The sequence below is a fragment of the Macaca mulatta genome, chromosome 16, assembly GCF_049350105.2.
Source record: "Macaca mulatta isolate MMU2019108-1 chromosome 16, T2T-MMU8v2.0, whole genome shotgun sequence".
Taxonomy (NCBI): Eukaryota; Metazoa; Chordata; class Mammalia; order Primates; family Cercopithecidae; genus Macaca; species Macaca mulatta.
Window position 1 is genome coordinate 62,461,473 of NC_133421.1, and position 22,307 is coordinate 62,483,779.

Below are 22,307 nucleotides of genomic sequence, written 5' to 3' on the forward strand. Positions count from 1 at the left end.
ATGTTCCATTTATTTAGTAAATAAAATGGAACCAATGACAAGATTCTGTATCATGAAAAGAAACAACAGGCCAGGTGTGATGGCTCACGCTTGTAATCTCAGCACTTTGGGAGCCAAGGTGGGTGGATCACCTGAGGTCAGGAGTTCGAGACTAGCCTGGTCAACATGGTGAAACTCCCATCTCTACTAAAAATACAAAAATATGCCAGGCGTAGTGACACATGCCTGTAATCTCAGCTACTCAGGAGGCTGAGGCAGGAGAATGGCTCGAACCTGGGAGGCGGAGGTTGCAGTGAGCCGAGATCCAGCCTGGGTGACAGAGCAAGACTCCGACTCAAAAAAAAAAAAAAAAAAGAAAAGAAAAACGAAGAGGTAGAAAAAGCTTATAGAAAAGGGTTTCTCCAAGGAAAAAATTTTAGATGGCTGACTACATTCTCAAAAACATTAAATAATGAATTCTATCAATGAATAAATAAGACATCTGAAAAGAAGGGAGAGTATATGGAAAGAAATGGCAGCACAGAAGCATTTAAATTAGAAGCAGCAGCAGTAGAGAAATGAATTTATACTAGAGGAAATTAAACTAATGACATAGATAACAAGATTTAAGTTTGAAAATATCTAAAGGACAAAGTGATAAAAGCAATTAAACATACATTTGAGAGACAGATTCTAGAGCTAAACAGTATTAACTGAGAAGGGAATGGAACGGATATCACAGTGAAGATATAACAGAAAGACTCATGCTGAAAAAATACCTCAATCTAAAAATCAATAGGGTTCACCAAGTACTATGCAAAAATCAATGAAAAGTGAACACCTGGTTTAAAAAACAGTTTAATTTTCAAAGTCAAGATATAATTTAACAAGCAAGCAGGAAGAAAATAAAGCAAAATGAAACAACATCTTACCTACAAAGGAAGAAGTAACATTTTAGTCTGTGACCCCTCCTCTTGAAAAAGTGAGATGTAAAAGACTTCGGAACAATATTCACAGACTTTTGAAAGTGAAAAATTGTAAGCCGATTGTACTACTCTTACAATTGAACGAGTTGGGCCTATTACTCATGGCAAGAGATAACTCACACCATAGGAAACCACTGGTGTCTCCGTAAGAATGTAAGAAAGAACCCATCACACGATTTGGGATTTGGTTTACATGATTTGGAAGAGGGTCTAAGTAACTAGGGATTCACTCTAGACTGAGTGCTGCAAGAAGTCCTATGAGGCAATTCGATGGGTAGGTATCTCAATAAATCTTAACTATACGGAGGCCAGACTAGAGCAAATCTAAAACTGTAATTAGTAAAGAAGCAGTAGTCACTCATTTTAACTGAGAGATGGAGATGTTTGTTATTTTGCAGGTAGCATAGTGATCTTGTATGCACTGTGCCTAGGCAAAATTATGGATGCCCTTGTCTCACTTTATTATGGTCTCAAGTAGCCTTGTCTAAAGTTGGTATTCTGTAATATTATGTCTAATAGGGAGAATAACATGGGCTAGCTGTGAGTGCCAGACAACTTCTGGATGTCAAAAGTCGCTCTTTTTACTTTTTTTCCATCAACAAATCTATATACCCACTAAATCTGGTCATGTATAAAGGCAAATGAAAAATTTTTCAGATATGCAAAGGCTCAGGAATTACATTACCCACATACCTTTTCCTAAAAAAAATTGTTTAGAGACATACATCAGCCAACCATTCCAGGATGAAGTGTTCAAAGCAGGTAGAAACAGGCATTGGAATCATTCAAACATAGAATTAAACCTAAATATCTGTGGCAATATTATTCTAAACAGAAGGTAACATAAAATTATTGAAAGAGAAGATACATCAGGTAAAACAAATTAGGAGTAAACTGGATAAAAAAGTTCAGGTTATCCCAAACAAGCAAACAATATAGGGATATGGGCAGAAACATAAGAATGGATATCATGAATTATTTCTTTATCCATACTGAAATTTATAGAAATAAATTTAATTAGATTTAACACTTAAAAGTACGACTAGCAGATTCAAAACAATTTATATAATTTGCAAATACTTGATAAATAAAAATCACCCTGGCCTACGTAGGACAGTAAATATATATATATACACACACACACACACACACACACACACACACGGAGAAAAAAGAAAAAAAAATCAAAGACAGCACAGATACTACAGTAAGATAAACAAAAGATGTCAAAGAAGGAAAGCAATGCTAAAAAACAGCTAATAATGCTGTAGGAAAAGCCATAGATATCAAACACTAAGAGGACAATTTTAAGAAAGGTACACAGTTTACAGGCAATTCAGGTATCAAAATGTGTCGTGTGTTTCAGTGTGTGTGTGTGTGTATAACTGTATATAATCACTCCCCACTCCGTACCCTTAATTCCCTCCTTTCTGTAGGCTAAATATAAAATAAAAATTCTATTTTTATTAGATTGTGAATTATTATTTATTAGTTGTGAATACAATCATGGCCAAGGGCACCTAGCCTCAAATAATCACCCCACATAATAAAACACAGCTTTGTCAGAATGCCTAATTTAAGAATAATACTATTTTAGAGAAGAAAAACCCATACCTCAAACTGTGTTACAGCAGCATAGCGCACCTCTCCAGAAGGGGTAGTATATTTACTTCTATAGAAACCTTTCATTTTGTCATTCAGCTCTCCAACAAAATCTATCTTTAAGGTTCCTGTACCTGTGATTGAAGATAAATAAAACACACTTTTATGGAGATGTTAAACACAGTTATCAAAAATATATCCTCAAGACACTATATTCAGTTAGCTATTTACAATGTTCAAATCATTCCTTCTTTTTCAAATATTCCTCCTGGCAATGGAGAGAATACAGTACTTACTAAAGTAAAAGGCAGACTAATCCTAAAATAACTCTTGAAAGTCATGTTTAGGGTTACTGCCTAGAAAGTTATTAACTTAGCCTGAAACTACCAATATGTGAAAATAAGAACAAGAAAGGAAACAAACATTTATTTTTAAATGCCTGACATGTGCTATTGTGCATAGTGCTTTTAAAATATATATAATTACTTATAAACCTGGAAGTAGATATTGTCCCCATTTTTTCAGATGAGGAAACTGAGGCTGAGAAGCTAAATAACTTGCCCAATGTCATACAATTAGTAAGTAATGAGAATGGGATAAAATGTTTAAGTCCAGAATTCATGCTGTCTGCCAATTATACATGCGAATTGGTCCTTTTACACAACTTCATGCATAGAAAGATAAACGTAGCCAATTACTCTATCATCAAGATAAGACACTAAATGTTTACTCCAAATGGAACACTGATTCCATAATTTTGTAAGGAGCTATAGGGAAGACTAATGATCTGATGAGCAACAGGGCATAAAACAAATTCTTACAAGTCACCTCAATCATTTGAAATCTGACAAAGAAATACATTTAATTAATAAATTATTAAATGCAAATAAAAATACAACTTAAATATGTATTCTATTGTTGTATAAGAGCAAAAATAATTTAGACAAAAAATGTGAGCTTTTTTGAGTTTATTAGTTTCTTTTTACAACATAAAAAATTGTAATTATTATCTAGTAATCATCTGCTAAATACAGATGCATGGCAAAACAGTAATCCCATTCTGTGTTTTACAAATCAAGTCACAAAAAAAGTAGAGGAATGTTGACTTTTTAGTTGATCCTTTTAAAGGCCCTACTTATATCAAGACTTAAAGCATGAGAAGTCTAACAAATCAAAGATAGGGCATGACTATAAAGTAATTAACCAATCATACCAAACTTTTATATCCTGATGTTTCAAATTGTCATTTTGGAATGCTGAAGAGCAGTAACATTTGACATTGTTCAAAATGTTATGACTTTCTCTTTTTTTTTTTTTTTGAGACAGAGGCTCACTCTGTTGCCCAGGCTAGAGTACAGTGATGCAATCTCAGCTCACTGCAGCCTCCGCCTCCTGGGTTCAAGCAATTGTTGTGCCTCAGCCTCGTGAGTAACTAGGACTACAGGCGGGTACCACCATGCCTGGCTAATTTTTGTATTTTTAGTAGAAACAGGGGTTCGCCATATTGGCCAGCTGGTCTCAAACTCCTGGCCTCAAGTGATCCGCCCACCTCGGCCTCCCGAAGTGTGGGATTACAGGAATGAGCCACTGTGCCCGGCCCCTCTGACATTCTTTTGAATGATCTCAAAGTCAAATATTCATCTTATAAAATTGAATTTGCTTTTGGAAAGGACCAAAAGTTACAAGGAGTGCAAGTCTACAGAATAAGTGAATGACAAACTACAAATTGTTTCTAGCATGATGCCTCAAACTGGTTCTGAAAGTAATTTAAGTGAAAATTTCAGACTTTTAGAGCAAAGTCATCACCAATGAAAGTACTATATTCTTAATGATTCTGAGAAAAACACAACTCAACTGAAGCTTAATTGAATAGACATTTGTAATGTTTATTTTTTAAAAATCAGATATTTGTGAATATCTAAAGAGGACAATGAATACTTTTTTCTTTAAAGAGAATGACAGGTTACTGGGACAGTATATATGAATATAGTAAAATCATTGATAATTCTAAATGATGCTAAAAATTAAACTATAAAGCAAAATTTAAATTAAAAATTTTTAATTTCTATTTTCTTTAGAAATTCACTTAGTTTTTTAAAAAAGCAAATGTATTCACATTAATAAAGTTTGCAAAGAAGTAGTCTAACAGATTATAAAAACCTACTACCTTTAATGGAAACTATATGATGGAATTTTATGTTACAATTCCATAAGTGGAATTGCCCAATCTGTTTCACTAAGTCAATCAACTATTAAGATGTTTTTTAAAAATAATTCATATTTCATGGTAAATCTACTTGCATTTTTTCCTAGTTGGAACAAAAGTGGATTTAAAACTCATAACTAAATAAGAAAGGCTGCTTACACTTTTACTCGGTTTTAAATCTCCAAGGCCATCAAACCATAACAAGATATTGACAGTGACCACTTCCAAAAAGTGGCATACTAAACAAAATACAAAGTATTGGAAAGAGTTATTACCTGAAATTCAAACAAAACACAAGTTAAAGTATTTAAAAATCATTAATAAATTTAATTAGTGTCACATTATATGATACCAATTACAAAGTATTTACTTACTATTCAAATAGTAGAATTTTAAGGCAAGTAGGAGAAAAAAATGACTTTTTAATAAACTTCATTTATCAAATTTACACCATATTAATGAACTGATTGCCAAATTGTCTAATTTTATACCTATCAACACACAAAATTTACACCACTTCCTCAAATTAGATACCTTATTTCATATCCAATGTGTGAAATATTTATCTGTTTGGGGTTATAAACCTTTTGAAACATACATCAAGCTCATTTATAATGTAAACAACTGAAAAATTGGGACTTCCATCAAAAACCTTAAATGTTTAAAGCTTAGGAGAGTATAACAATTGTAAAACCTGGAATAAATCTTGAAATACTTTAACAATAAGAAATTTAATAAGCCTACTAAATGCTATAAAAATAAAGAGATTAATTTATACAAGAAGGGAATAAAGGTCTTTGCCTTTGTGTCACCACTTCTTTTTTTCTTTTGGAAATGGAGTCTCAGTCTGTCACCCAGGCTAAAGTGCAGTGGTGCAATCTCGGCTCACTGCAACCTTCGGCTCCCAGGTTCAAGCAATTCTCCTGCCTCAGCCTCCTGAGCAGCTGGAACTACAGGCGTGTGCCACCAGGTCTGACTAATTTTTGTTTTTAGTAGAAAAAGGGTTTCGCCATGTATCACCACTTTTTATTACCTTGTTTTTGACTCTTCAAAATGCTGACAACTACCAGTGTTTCTCCATATAAAAGCCATTCTCAGGACCCTTAGCCACTAATTCTAAGGTGGTTAGACCTTACAATAATTATGGTAATTTAATCACTATTCCAGAATGGTGCCAATTTCAGAAAAGTAGGTTTTACTTAGCTGTATAATAGCTTGCATTACTGTTAAATTTGATGACGCTAAACACAAAGGTTATTAATGTCCTCCTAAGATAAGCTCAGTATTTGCTTCAATATCAGATAGATCACTTGTGCAATCTGTCTTGAAAAAGATTAACTTCATTCTTAAAGCAAACCCTGGGAAAATGTGAAAGCCAATGATTTCAAGCAGATATTCAATAATTCAATATTGTTGGCCAGGGGTGATGGTTCACACCTGTAATCCCAGCACTCTGGAAGGCCAAGGCGGGCGGATCACGAGGTCAGGAGATCAAGACCATCATGGCTAATACGGTGAAACCCTGTCTCTACTAAAAATACAAAAATAAAATTAGCCAGGTTTGGTGGCGAGCACCTGTAGTCCCAGCTACTCGGCAGGATGAGACAGAAGAATGGCGTGAACCCAGGAGGCAGAGTTTGCAGTGAGCTGAGATCATGCCACTGCACTCCAGCCTGGGCAACAGAACAAGACACCGTCTCAAAAGAAAAAATAGTAATAATGACAATAATAATTCAATAGTCACATCTGCAAGATAATTTTTCTGTTCTAATATTTATATCGTTGTTATATTAGCTCGAAATTGTTATACTGGCCAAAAATGTCAAAAATTATGTTAAATTATACTATACTAATGGTCATAACCTTCTCTGACTTGTTTCTGTTATTATTTGAAATAGCTTCACCATTTAGCATGTCTGCTGTAAACAGACATTATCAAGAATGATGCATCTCTTATATACTACTAATAAATGGCCTCCAATATTTACAGTTAAGGGGAAGAGAAGAAAGGTGCAGAACATTATGTATGGCATGGTGATTTCTGTGTTCTTAAAAAGTATAAATGCTTACAAAAGCAGGGTATTGTTTTGAAAGGAAAATTTCATTTCATTCCGTTGAGGAATGGAGATGAGAAAGAAGACAGGGTAGAATGGCAAACAAAATTTCACTGATAGCATTTGAATTTCAAACTATGTAAATGTACTATGTTTTTGAAATATTTAATTTGAAAAATAAAGATAGCACAATGTGGTGGTTAAAAGTGCAGACTTTTGAGTTAAACTGCTTGGGTTTAAATCCCAGCCATGCTACTTACTAGCTATGTTACCTTGGACAAATTATTTAAGTTAATGAAATCATTTTTCTGCCTTAGTTTATCTATAAAATAGAAGTAACAGAATCTGGCTGGCATACTGGCTCATGCCTGTAATCTCAACATTTGGGAGGATGGCAAGATCCTCACTCTGAGGTAGGAGGATCACCTGAGGCCAGGCATTTGAGACCAGCCTAGGCAACATAACGAGACCCTGTCTCTACAAAAAAAATTTAAAAATTAACCAGATGCAGTGTCATGTGCATGCAGTCCTAGCTACACGGGAGGCTGAAGTGGGAGAATCACTTAAGCCCAGGAGTTCGAGGCTGCAGTGAGGCATGACTGCACCACTACACTCTAGCCTGGGTGACAGAGAGACTTTGACACAAAAAAAATCCACCTCAAAAGGTTGTTGAAAGGATTAAATAAATTAATATTTCTGAGGCACTTAAAACAGTACTTGGCACAGATTATGTCTCGTGTGTGTGTGTGTAATACATATGTTCTATCATGTTAGAAGTTTCTGTCTACTCTTCCCTGAATTCTAGCAAATAAACTGATTCCTTTTGATAAATATAGAATGTTTAACTTTTTAAACTGAATGAACAATGGTTACCATATTTCCTAATGCTGAACAATTCAATCTATGCTTTTATTTTCTATACTGGCTAGGTTTATATATCTTTTGGGACTATTTTTAAATATCAGTTTTTTTAATATTTCTGCCCCTCACTTATTTCATTTGTTTCTGCTCTTAAACCTTTCTTCTGCTTTCTCCAAGTTACCTTTTCTTTTTATGAGTTTAATGATTAGCTAATTAATTTTCAGTCTTTCTTCTTAACTAAATATCCTAACATTTTATCTGCATATGAAACATGTTTATCCCTCATGTTTCATATGTGGTAATTTCATTATTCAGTTCTAAATATTTTCTAATTTCCATAACAAGTCTTCTTTGACTCAATTATTCAGAGGTATAATTTTTCCAAATATATAAGAAGGGATTTTTTTTCATTTCTCTTTTTCTATTGACTTCTAATTTTTTCACAGTGTAAACATAGAATATATATAGTCTGTAATGATACAGATTTAAAACTCTAAAAATTTTTAAATTTTTGCCAGGCGCGGTTGCTCACGCCTGTAATCCCACCACTTTGGGAGGCCGAGGTGGGTGGATCATGAGGTCAGGAGATTGAGACCATCTTGGCTAACACGGTGAAACCCCATCTCTACTAAAAATTCAAAAAATTAGCTGGGCGTGGTGGCAGGCACCTGTAGTCCCAGCTACTCAGGAGGCTGAGGCAGCAGAATGGTGTGAACCCGGGAGGCGGAGCTTGCAGTGAGCCTAGATCGCGCCACTGCACTCCAGCCTGGGCAACAGAGCGAGACTCTGTCTCAAAAAAAAAAAAAAATTTTAAATTTCTATCAAAGTAATAGTTCATAGTTTAAAATATGTAAGCTCCAGGTCCTGCTCAACACTATCCTACTCCCCACACCCTGCCCTTAGAAGCAATCAATTTCAAACTCTGTGACTTCTAAATGTCTTGCTTACATAGCTATTTTTTTCTATGACAGAGATACTCTTACTCTGTTGCCCAGGCTTGAGGGCAGTGGTACAATCACGGCTCACTGCAGCCTTAAACTCCTGGGCAAGCAATCCTCCCACCTCAGCCTCCCAAAGTATTGGGATTACAGGCATGAGCCACCACACACAGCCTATTTCTTCATTTTTCAACTATAGACATTTTGTCTTTACTGTAGAAAGTCATGCTTTAGCTAACCCATCTCCCACTCCAATATCTTTTACAAAGAATCAAATTTTCCATGACCTTGCAAATCTGAAAATATCTTTATTGTACTCTGAAATTCAAAGTTGGGCTAGGTATGCAATCTTATGCTGAAAATCAGATTCATTTTGTATTTTGAATGAACAGCTTCATTAGAGTCTAAGTTTCCACTGTTTCTAACGGTAAATCTAGGACTACTCTGATTCCCAAATTGTAAAGGTAGTATGCTACCCACTTCCCTCCTATTGCCCCCTATGCCAGACAGGAACTTTTTGAGAGTTTTACTTTATCCCAAAAGTTCTAGAATTTGAGTCAGTGTGGGACTTTTAACATTTTTTAAGCTAGTCTCAATGTTGTACCTTTGCAAACTGAAGGCTCCTGCTCTATCAGTTCAAGGAAAATTTCTTGTCTTTTTCAAAATTTCTCTTCTGGCCAGGTGCAGTGGCACACGCCTGTAATCCGAGCATTTTGAGAGGCCGAAGTGAGCAGATCACCTAACGTCCGGAATTCGAGATCAGTCTGGCCAACATGGTAAAACCCCAACTCTACTAAAAACACAAAAATCAGCTGTGGTGGTGCGTGCCTGCAATCCCAGCTACCCAGGAGGCTGAGGGAGGAGAATCACCGGAACCCATGAGGCAGAGGTAGCAGTAAGCTAAGATCGTACCACTGCACTCCAGCCTGGGTGACAGAGTGAGACTCTGTTTCAAAAAAAAAAAAAAATCCTCTTCCCATTTTCTCTGCTTTCTGGTTTACTACATGGATGTTGGTTCTGCTGGACTGGTTCTCAAATCTACTTTTCTGTTTTCTATCTGTTTTTCCTACTGCTTAGAAGTTTCCTCAACTTCATCTTTAAAACTTCTACTGGGTTTTTTATACCTATTATAATTTTCAAGTTTTCCTGCTGTTAATTCTTCCTATCTGATGGCATTCTGTCCTGTCCTTGTTTAATGAATGCAATGCTTTCTCTTAACTCTCTAAGGATAGTAATTAGCTTTGGGTTTTTTTTTTTTTTTAAACTTTCTTTAGATTTGTCTTTGCTTCTTCCAACTTCGTTTATTTCTATTATACTTAAAGTTTTGCTTTTTGCCCTATCTTTAATTAGAAACTTTCCTCAAACGTCTGTTAAATGCTACCCCAGGGACTCTGGGCTTGGTATGCTATTTGCTTTGGTCAATGAAATGTGAGTAGACATCAAGTATAACACTATCATATAGAAGTTTTATTTTTTATTTTTTATAGAGACAACGTCTCACTGTATTGCCCAGGCTGGTCTCGAACTCCTGGGCTCAAACAATCCTCCCGCCTCAGCCTCCAAAAATGCTGGGATTAGAGGCGTAAGTCACCACGCCTGGCCATGCAGAAGTTTTAAATGTGTCTTTGTGGTCTAGCTTTCTCCCCATACCTAAGCCTCTGCCCTCTGCCATGCATGATACAGATAGAGGCTGCTCGCTCACTACGGTCCTGGAAAGACAGTTGGGAGCCAAGTGGAGCCAGCGGAGTTGGTGATATGGCTGCATATGATCAGCAGTCTTCATGGCTCATGTGTAAGAAAGAAAGAAATCTCAGTGGTTATAAGCCACCAAGATTTGTGATCCTATTTGTGGGTTAAATTACACACATAAATTTATATATACATAGGAATATTTCTAGACAGATTTACCAGACAACGGAAGTAGAAGAAATCAGAGAATCTCCCTCCTTTTCATGTTATATTCTTCAATAGCTTTTAACACATGTTCATGGCAAAACATTTTTCATTTTGTTTTGTTTTATGAGACGGAGTCTCGCTCTGTTGCCCAGGCTGGAGTGCAGTGGCACAATCTCAGCTTACTGCAAACTCCACCTCCCGGGTTCATGCCATTCTCCTGCCTCAGCCTCCCAAGTAGCTGGGACTACAGGCACCCACCACCACACCTGGCTAATCTTTTGTGTTTTTAGTAGAGACGGGGTTTCACCATGTTAGCCAGGATGGTCTTGATCTCCTGACCTTGTGATTCGCCCACCTTGGCCTCCCAAAGTACTAGGATTACAGGCGTGAGCCACTACGCCCGGCCCATTTATTTTTATAATAATTACATATAAAAGGCCTCCAAGAGCACTGAAATAAAAGACTAAACATCTCTGATTTGTTTTTTTCTAAAAATAATTTTATATTAATTCAATAGATTCTCAGTAGGAAAATTCTGAAAATCAGATAAAAGACATAAATAAGAATAAAAATCACCAATTATGTCAATACCCAGACATAACCCAGACATAATTATCATTTTATTTGTGCCATTTAGAGACATGATTCATCACCTTAAATATGTAATTTTATATTCTGCTTTTCAATTTTACATTATAATAAGCACTTTACAGTGTTAAGAATTCACAAACCTCACTTTTAATTGCTAAGTATATTTCACTATATAGATGTGTCATTCCTGGCTTAATCATTTCCTTAGTGTTGAACAAATACATTAATTATAATTTTTTACTACCATAAGTAATATCTCAGACACTTCTGGGCATAAAGTATTTTCTGTATTTATGACTTTTCCTTGGGATATATATATTCCTATTAGCAGAATTGCTGGGTCAAAAGACGTGAGCATATTTAGGCTCTGGATATATTGCCAGGACACTTTTCAAAAAAATTACATGGATTTATACTCCCCCCAGCAATATCAAGGCAGCCATATCATTGGGAATTTTTAAAATTTCAGCTCACATGAGAAGCAAAAATTTCTCATTACTAGGAGGCTCAATATCTTTTCACATGTTTATTAGTCATTTACAATTTTTCTTTTGAATTATCTTTTCATTTGCTCATTCATCAAAGTCTTAGTACTTCACCAACTGATTTGTATATAATTTCTTCCACATACACTAAGCTCAGAAAGTCTATTTCTTTGTGCTTTTATACCTAACAATAGTAACATATCAACGTATCTTTCTTTCTGTGCACTCTGTAACATAATACCTATCTGATCTCTGGTTGTACATTAAAATCATCTGTGACCATGCACTTCGGGGATTTGGATTCAATTAGTAGAAGATGGGGAGCTAGGTAAAGGTATTTTATTTGTTTATTTTAGACAGAGTCACACTCTATCACCCAGGCTGGAGTGCAGCGGCACGATCTCGGTTCACTGCAACCTCCACCTCCTGGGTTCTGGCGATTTTCCTGCCTCAGCCTTCCGAGTAGCTGGGATTATAAGGATGCACCACCACACCGGGTAATTTTTGTATTTTTTGGTAGAGACGAGGTTTTGCCATGTTGGCCAGGCTGGTCTCTAACTCCTGGCCTCAAGTGATCTGCCCACCTTCACCTCCCAAAGCGCTGGGATTGCAGGTGTGAGCCACCATGCCTGGCCTAGGTAAAGGTATTTTTAAAAAGGTAAAACTGAAAAACAATCCATTACATTCTAGAGTAGAATGATCTTTAGTTTTTGTCCTGTTTTTCTCGGCTTGTTTGTTTAAAGAGAATATAGAGTGACAGGAGGTGGAAACCTTGCTTTTCATAGCCCAACTTCCGTAGAAGGAAATGCTGGTGGCCCAAAAGTTGCAATAAAACTCTTTAAAAAGCTCTTAATATGGCTGGGCGCGGTGGCTTACGCCTGTAATGCCAGCACTTTGGGAGGCCAGGGCGGGCAGACTGCTTGAGATCAGGAGTTCAAGACCAGCTTGGCCAACATGGTGAAACCTTGTCTCTACTAAAAATACAAAAAAATTAGCCAGTGTGGTGGCAGGCACCTGTAATCCCAGCTACTCAGGAGGCTGAGGCAGGAGAATTGCTCAAACATGGAGTCAAGATCATGCCACTACACTCCAGCCTGGGCAACAGAGTGAGACTCTGTCAAAAAAAAAAAAAAAAAAAACAGCTCTTAATACTTTATCTGTTAATAACAATGAGGGAAAAAATGGCATGCAATAAATTTCTCTGGAAGAAGTCAGATGTCACTGTATTCATCACGAGATTTTACAAAAGCCATGTCTCTCACCTGTTTGCAGAGTACTAGGGAAAGACAAGGTGACTTTTTCATCCTCATTCTGATAGTTAAATCCTGTAGCATGTATTTCTGGAATAAGAAAAAAAAAATTACTTCACAATTCTGACTGGCCTGACAAGAAGAAATCAAGACTGCAACATTTTCAAAAGCAAAATCTCTACAAAGACTAAATATTCTTAATTTGGTGAATTAAGTTCCTATTAGCAAGAGTTTCATTTCAAATTAGCCTATTCTAGGCTACATTACCTACATTAAATATGCTCCTTAAAAATAACTACAAATTCTTTATAAATTCACAAAACGTCAGTGACGTACAAGAAACAAGGCTTTATAAATGTGATGTTTTCTATCAGATTCCTGTGTGACTATAATATTGTGATATTGCCATCTTACTCATGAACATTTGAGACGTGGCAACTTGCCAAGATTTCAGTGTTAAAGATACATCAAGAAAAGGTCTGTTCCCCCAAAGATAAGTAGCAATTCAAACTAAGATATAAATCATACCCACTTCTGGTAAAATTCTTTGTTGTGGCTGGGCGCGGTGGCTCACATCTGTAATCCCAGCACTTTGGGAGGCCAAGTCAGGCAGGTCACCTGGGGTCAGGAGTTCAAGACCAGCCTGACCAACACAGAGAAACCCCGTCTCTACTAAAAAATACAAAACTAGCCAGCTGTGGTGGTGCATGCCTGTAATCCCAGCTACTTGGGAGGCTGAGGCAAGAGAATCACTTGACCCCAGGAGGCAGAGGTTGCAGTGGGCCAAGATTGCATCATTGTACTCCAGCTTAAACAACAGCAGCCAAACTCCACCTCAAAAAATATATATATTATTTGTTGTTACATGAAAACAGGTGTGCAAATTGAATTAAGGCTTTGACTTACTTTCTGCCAGGAATGAGAAGAGACTGCTTATTTGACTGATACTTTAGGATGCTTGGACATGTTAGGGAAATAACCAAAGAGACCAACTTCCAACTATGTCCTATACCCATTCCAGATGAAAAGCTGGCCAATCAGGCCAGAAACGATGGCTCACACCTATAATCCCAGCATTTTGGGAGGCCAAGGAGTGTGGATCACCTGAGGTCAGAAGTTCGAGAATAGCCTGGCCAACATGGCAAAACCCCATTTTTACTAAAAATACAAAACTTAGCCAGGTATGGTGGCAAACGCCTGTAGTCCCAGCTATGCGGGAGGCTAAGGCATGATAATTTAGAATCACTTGAACCCAGGAGGCAGAGGCTGCAGTGAGCCAAGATTGTGCCGCTGCACTCCAGCCTGGGTGACAGAGCAAGACTCTGTCTCAAAAAAAGAAAAAAAAAAAAGTATAACGGAGGATGTAGAAAAGCTGGAGCATATATTGCTAGTGGGAATGTAAAATGGTGCAGCCACTTTTGGAAAACAGTTTGGCAATTCCTCAAAAGGTTAAATATAGAGGTATCATATGATACAGCAATCCCATTCCTAAGTATATATCCAAGAGAAATGAAAATACATGTCCACATAATGTTTGTATATAAATGTTCATAATAGCATTATTTATAATAGCCCCACAATTAAAACAACTCAAATGTCCATCAACTGATGGAATAGATAAAATGTGGTATATCCATACAACTGAATGTTATTTGACAATAAAAAGAAATGAAATAGCTGACACATGCTACAACGTGAATAACCTTGAAAACATTATACTAAGAAACCAGCCACATATTTGTCCATAACAGGGCAATCTATGGAGGCTGAAAGTAGATTCATGGTTGCCTAGGGCTAGGTGATAGAGGGGAAATAGGGAGGGTACTTTCTTTCTGGAGAGTAAAGAAAGTGTTCTAAAATTGATTCTGATGATGGCTATATAACTCTGTAAATAGACTAAAAATTACTGAATTGTATGCTTTAAATATTAATAGATTACATGTATGGTATGTGAATTATACATCGATAAAGCTATTATTGAGGCAGGGAGAAGGGAAAGTATTACAGAAAGACAAGGGAGGGGAGGTGGGCATGAGTACCTTATCAGTCACAGGATGATATGGGTAACAATGATTCAGATTACGTAACGTATTACAGGCAAGATGCCCATAATTCTTCCTTTCTTTTATGAATCACCCAAATACAGGATTTCAAATGTTTCTATTGTCACTATGGTTCACACATTTTTATAAAGCCAAAATCTCTACAAAACCAATTAAGAAACTATAATTTCAGATTTTAAAAGGCCTTTAATAAATCCTCGAATCAAATCTTCCTCATTTTATAGTGAAGAAAATGAGACGTATAAAGTTAATGGTTTGTCAAATGTTAACTAGCTAGACTACAACTCAGTTTCGTTACTTCTATTGCCAAAATTATTTCTACAGTCATAAGCTAGCTCCTAAATTTGTTTGGTTTTGTTTTGTTTTTTTGAGACAGGATCTCACTTTGGTTGCCCAGGCTGGAGTACAGTGGCGCTATCTCAACTCACTGCAGCCTTTCCCATCAGGTTCGGGAGATTCTCCCACCTCAGCCTGCAGGGTAGCTGGGACTACTAGGCCCATCTAATTTTTTGTGTTTTTAGTAGACACAGGGTTTCACCATGTTGCCCAGCCTGGTCTCAAATTCCTGTACTCAAGCAATCTACCCACCTCAGCCTCCCAAAGTGCTGGAATTACAGGGGTGAGCCACAGTGCCTGGTCCAGCTCCTAAATTTGAATAGAAATCAAATTTGACAAGAATCACTTCAATGCTTAAGAATGTTCCTTTCTGGGCTGGGTGCGGTGGCTCACGCCTGTAATCCCAGCACTTTGGGAGGCCGAGGTGGGTGGACCATGCATGTGTGGTGGTGCATGCCTGTTAGCTACTTGGGAGGCTGAGGCAGGAGAATCGCTTGAACCTGGGAGGCGGAGGTTGCAGTGAGCCGAGACTGCGCCACTGCACTCCAGCCTGGGAGACAGAGTGAGACTCCGCATCAAAAAAAAAAAAAGAAAGAAAGAAAGAAAGAAAAATACCTACAGCTGTTGAATAAAAAGGTAAACAACCCAATTTAAAAATGGCAAGACTAGGCCGGGCGCGGTGGCTCAAGCCTGTAATCCCAGCACTTTGGGAGGCCGAGACGGGCGGATCACGAGGTCAGTAGATCGAGACCATCCTGGCTAACACGGTGAAACCCCGTCTCTACTAAAAAATACAAAAAAACTAGCCGGGCGCGGTGACAGGCGCCTGTAGTCCCAGCTACTCGGGAGGCTGAGGCAGGAGAAAGGCGTGAACCTGGGAGGCGGAGCTTGCAGTGAGCTGAGATCCGGCCACTGCACTCCAGCCTGGGCGGCAGAGCGAGACTCCGTCTCAAAAAATAAAATAAAATAAAATAAAATAAAAATAAAAATAAAAATGGCAAGACTTAAACTTCACAAATGAAAATATATAAATGGCCCAAAAAAAAAGCACATAAAAAAAGTGTTCAACATTATTAGTCATTAAGGAAAGGCAAATTAAAATCACAACGACCTAGGCCGGGCGCGGTGGCTCAAGCCTGTAATCCCAGCACTTTGGGAGGCCGAGGCGGGCGGATCACAAGGTCAGGAGATCGAGACCACAGTGAAACCCCGTCTCTACTAAAAATACAAAAAATTAGCCGGGCGCGGTGGCGGGCGCCTGTAGTCCCAGCTACTCAGGAGGCTGAGGCAGGAGAATGGCGGGAACCCGGGAGGCGGAGCTTGCAGTGAGCCGAGATCGCGCCACTGCACCCCAGCCTGGGCAACAGCGTGAGACTCCGTCTCAAAAAAAAAAAAAAAAAAAAAAATCACAACGACCTATCACTACACATCCACTATTAAATGACTGACAATAAAAATGTTGCCCAGGGCCAGGCATGGTGGCTCTTGCCTGAAATCCCAGCACTTTGGGAGGCCAAGGCAGGAGGATCGCTTGAGCCTAGGAGTTCAAAACCAGCCAGGGCAACACAGGAAAAATTTTTAAAAATTAGTCAGACATAGTGGCACAAACCTATGATCGCAGCTACTCCAAAGGCAGAGACAAGAGCATTGCTGAAGCCTACGAGTTTGAAGCTAGAGTGAGCCATGATCATGCCACTGCACTCCCATCTAGGTGACAGAGTGAGACCCTGTCTCAAAAGAGAAAAAAAAAAATGTGCAGGGTGTAGCACAATAACTACAAGTCATGCTGCTGGTGCCTCTTTTACGATTCAAAGACCGCAAGCATTTTCCAACCCCAGGGTTTCTGAATCTGCTTGCAAAGTCTTTCTCCAGATATCTAAACACTTTATGTCATTCAGGCCTCTGCTTAAATCACCTTTTTTTTTTTGGAGACAAGGTCTCATTCTGTTGCCCAACCTGGAGTACAGTGGTACCATCTCAGCTCACTGCAACCTTGACCTCTCAGGTTCAAGTGTTCCTATCAACCCAGTCTCCCAAATAGCTGGGACTCCAGGCTCCCACCACCACACCCGACTAATTTTTTTATAGACATGGGGTTTCACCATGTTGCCCAGGCTGGCCTCAAACTCCCGAGCTCAAGCGATCCTCCTGCCTCAGCCTCCCAAAGTGCAGGGATTACAGGCATGAACCACCACACAAAGCCTCAAATCACTTTTTTTTTTTTTTTTTGAGATGGAGTCTCGCTACGTCGCCCAGGCTGGCATGTAGTGGCATGATCTCGGCTCACTGCAACCTCCGCCTCCCAGGTTCAAGCGCTTCTGCCTCAGTCTCCCAAGTACCTGGGACTACAGGCGCACACCACCACGCCTGGCTAACTTTTGTATTTTTAGTAGAGACAGGGTTTCAGCACGTTGGCCAGGACGGTCTTGGTCTCTTGACTTCATAATCTGCCCGCCTCGGCCTCCCAAAGTGCTGGGATTACAGGCATGAGCCACTGCACCCAGCCTCAAATCACTTATTTAAAGATCTGTTCTATCAACTTGAAGAACAATCCTCACCCTATACCCTCTTGTGATTTTACAGCACTTATCACTACTTTATATCACATATTTGCTTGTTGCCTATCTTCTTAAATATCAGAAATGTTGATGCTTGGTTTTGTTCACAGCTCTACTTCCAATGCTAGCGGTTTCTGGCACATAGTGTGTGTTCTGTAAATATCTGTAGAATGAATGAATCATTCAAAAGCAACAGACTAAGTAATTATGTCATGGAGATCATTAATGTTACTCATATGAAATATATTAATGAAAAATCACATTTACTAATGTTATGTGAATAGAGACATGGCTAGGGATAAAATTTCCAGTCACAACATAATATATGGATTCGAATAAGGATCTATCTCAAACACCTTAGAAGATAATAATTGCTCTGGAACTGTTAGATTGTCAAAGAGTAGAAACCCATAAATATTGAAGATGCATATGAGAAGTCTGACGAGGTTTCACTGGAGAAAAAAGTATTTCTAAATTAATGTTTACATTAATACTAATATGCAATTAGTATATATATTATAGTAATACATAATACTGATGATAAATGAATATTCACTAATAACTAATATAGTTTGCAATATATTCATATTTGGAAAGTATACATATGTAAATTAAGCACTGTAAATAGACACTTTATATAGTGTATCAGTACAACTTAAACTTGATCAAAAACTTTTTTTTTTTTTTTTTTTTGAGACGGAGTCTTGCTCTGTCGCCCAGGCTGGAGTGCAGTGGCCGGATCTCAGCTCACTGCAAGCTCCGCCTCCTGGGTTCACGCCATTCTCCTGCCTCAGCCTCCCGAGTAGCTGGGACTACAGGCGCCCGCCACCTCGCCTGGCTAGTTTTTTGTATTTTTTTTGTAGAGACGGGGTTTCACCGTGTTAGCCAGGATGGTCTCGATCTCCCGACCTCGTGATCCGCCTGTCTCGGCCTCCCAAAGTGCTGGGATTACAGGCTTGAGCCACCGCGCCCGGCCAGATCAAAAACTTTTTAAAATGTAATATGACAGAATCTTATAAGGTATACATGATTATTCAATTCACTAAGCCTCTGTTTCCACACCTATAAAATTAAAATCATATCATTACCTAATTCTTTCTTTTTAAAACTGAGATAAAGGTCTCACTATGTTGTGCAGGCTGGTCTCAAACTCCTGGGCTCAAGCACTGGCAATCCTCCTACCTCAGTCTCCTAAGTAGCTGAGATTATAGGAGTATACCATTGTGCCTGGCATCTGCTTCTTAATTAAAGATTGGGGGCCAGGCACGGTGGCTCACACCTGTAATCCCAGCACTTTGGGAGACTGAGGTGGGAGGATCACTTGAGGTCAGGAGTTTGAGTCCAGTCTGGCCAACATGGTAAAACTAAACATATGAAAATTAGCAGGGCACAGTGGTGTGCGCCTGATCCCAACTGCTTGGTTGGCTGAGGCAGAAGAATCGCTTGAACCTGGGAGGTAGACGCTGCAGTGAGCTGAGATCGCACCACTGCACTCAGTCTGGGCAACAGAGTGAGACTCCGTCTCAAAGAAAAAAAAAATTATATATATACTCTTATGTAAAACACACAGCACAGTTTCTGGTTATTGTTAAGAAACACTTTTCAGGGCCGGGCGCAGTGGCTCACGCCTGTAATCCCAGCACTTTGGGAGGGCGAGGCGGGTGGATCACAAGGTCAAGAAATCGAGACCATCCTGGTCAACATGGTGAAACCCCGTGTCTACTGAAAATACCAAAAATTGGCTGGGTGTGGTGGCACGTGCCTGTAGTCCCAGCTACTCGGGAGCCTGAGGCAGGAGAATGGCGTGAACCCGGGAGGCAGAGCTTGCAGTGAGCCGAGATCGCGCCACTGCACTCTAGCCTGGGCGACAGAGCGGGACTCCGTCTCAAAAAAAAAAAAAAAAAAAAAATGGCATTATAAAATGACCATAAGCAAAATCAAAAGAAGAATTAAATACTGGGGAAAAAAATGCTCCAACTCATGATGGAAGGTTAATTTCACTCACATATAAAGACGTCATTTTAAAAAATCAATAACAAGAATAACACTTCAATTAAAAATGGACAAATATGAATTACAGAAAAAGGAAATACAAATGGTTTTTAAAATATAATGAAAAGATTTTTTTTTACAATTAACTAATTTTTTTTTACAATTAACTAAAGTTGGTATTTCACTAGGACGATTTAGCAGATGAAAAGGGTTTAAGTTTAAAACACCATTTCTTCTTCCTTATTACATTTCACTTTTTAAGGTTAGCCCTCTAGAAACACATACATATATATACACACACATACACTCTGCATCAAAAAAGCCTTCCTACATTAATACTTGAGCATGATAACCTTACAATGAAAGGTAAATCATTAGTTGAATCTTGTGGAGAAAAATCAAATTGCTTTTCCTCTGCTCTTACACCACAATCATCAACACAGTAGACTTCTGTGACCAAATGTGTGGGGATTTCTCCCCACCAACAAGCAAGCAATCAGTTCTGCAGCAGATACCACCAGCTGAGCACCTTCTAATCCAATTCAATGTTAATGCTATCTACCTGAAAATAGCATTACATCCCACAGGCTGAGAGAGGGCTCAGTCCCACAAGACTGCCCCCACTTCAGACACTAGTTGTAAGGCCAGGCCTCATCCAGAACTTCTCACCAACCAGCTTCAAGTCAGTGTTCCCATGATCCCCTTCTTAGGTTTGATTAATTTGCTAAAGCAGTGCCCAGAACTCAGGAAAACACGTGTACTAGTTTATTATAAAGAATAGTACAAAGAATGCAGATGAAGAGGTGCACAGAACAAGGCATGTGGGAAGGGGTGCAGAGCCCTCATACCCTCCCCGGGTGCACCACTCTCTAGGCCCCTTCGCGTGTTCAGCTATCCGGAAGCTCTCTGTACCCTGTCCAGGACTTCACTGGACAGTCACGACCGAAGCACGGACAACCATGTAGAAATATGATTGGACAAAAGTAGGATCTAATGCTAACAGACTGAGTGGGGAAACCCAGCAAGGCCTCTTTGTTCAGATTCTTCTTGGCCTCTCTGTGCAACATTCTTTCCTCCCAAGTATGGGACAGGACCCCTTCTGAAATGGGGGTCTTATGACCTCCAATCAGACAAGGTAGGTCATATCATTTCTTTGTGGTCAGCTCCAAGACAGAATGTTGGGGGATGATTAGAGTATATTTTTAGTTTATATGGCCTGCTTGGGAGGAGGAGCAGACAAAAGGCAGGCAAGAAAAGGTCAGAGAGAGATTGCTTTCTGAAGCCTGCTTCTGAGGTCTAAAGTGCCTCAACATTATTACAAAAGACCGTCTTTCAGTTTTATTGTTCTGAAGTTGTTCCGAAGCCACTTCAAAAACCAAGAATAAAAGGCCAAATATTTCAGTAAAATATGTTTATTGTTTTAGTCACGCAGGAAATAACAAGGACTATGGGTGTTCTATGACAGAAACTGGACAAAAACCAACATATATATCATAATATCATAACTACCCCCAACCTTTTTTTTGTTTGTTTGTTTGTTTTTTTGAGACGGAGTCTCTCGCTCTGTCGCCCAGGCTGGAGTGCAATGACCGGATCTCAGCTCACTGCAAGCTCCGCCTCCCGGGTTTAAGCCATTCTCCTGCCTCAGCCTCCCGAGTAGCTGGGACTACAGGCGCCCACCACCTCGCCCGGCTAGTTTTTTGTATTTTTTAGTAGAGACAGGGTTTCACCATGTTAGCCAGGATGGTCTCGATCTCCTGACCCCATGATCCACCCGTCTCGGCCTCCCAAAGTGCTGGGATTACAGGCTTGAGCCACCGCACCCGGCCCCTTTTTTTTTTTTTTTGAGACGGGGTCTCACTGCATTGCCTAGGCTGGACTTGAACTCTTGGGCTCAAGCAATCCTCGTGCCTCAGCCTCCCAAAATGCTGAGATTGCAGGCATGAGCCACTGTGCCAGGCCCCCTTTATGTCTATACATGATAAAACTTAATCACATAGAAGGAGGTATAGGGAAAATGAGAAGTACAAGATGGTATTCTCAAGAGGCCACATTAAAAAAGAGTGAAATTTTTAAAAATAGCTGAAATATTTATTGCTTACACCATCTATACAAGCATCTAGTGGATTCTGCCTTGGCATTACATTGAGATACAGAAATAAAATCTAAAATTCCAGTATCAGAAGTGCCAAGTCAACCGTACTTCAAATTTTCCTTTACAAATTATCTATTTGAAACTCACAATGTGTTTTCCTCCAAGCCACTGCTATACTTAAATAACAAGTAACCTAAATCACAAAACGCTATATAGCCCACATATACCAGTGTAGCTCAGTACTAGATCAAACACATTGTGAGGTTTTGTTTTTTTATTCAGATGGCAACTTTCCTATCATATTGTTTATGTGGTTTCAGAAAGCAATTCATGGTGCACAAAAATAAGGTTCACAGTTCAAAGAAGGCCTACAGTGACCACCTGCTACTTGGAACATACTTTGTTTCTCCACAAC

At 38.9% G+C, this 22,307-nt stretch overlaps 1 protein-coding gene across 5 annotated transcripts in view; it reads right to left on the reverse strand.

Moving 5' to 3' along the window:
* Window positions 1–22,307, reverse strand: part of NPEPPS (aminopeptidase puromycin sensitive) — a 147,015-nt gene that overhangs the window by 49,150 nt on the left and 75,558 nt on the right. For 4 of the 5 annotated variants that reach the window (XM_028836414.2, XM_077971334.1, XM_077971336.1 and 1 more), the window contains 2 exons: window positions 12,861–12,938; window positions 2,580–2,701 (listed from right to left, as the gene is read on the reverse strand). In XM_028836414.2, coding sequence (XP_028692247.1) covers window positions 2,580–2,701; window positions 12,861–12,938 — 200 coding nt within the window. The remainder of the gene's footprint in view (window positions 1–2,579; window positions 2,702–12,860; window positions 12,939–22,307) is intronic. The other variant, XM_077971337.1, reaches the window with a different exon arrangement.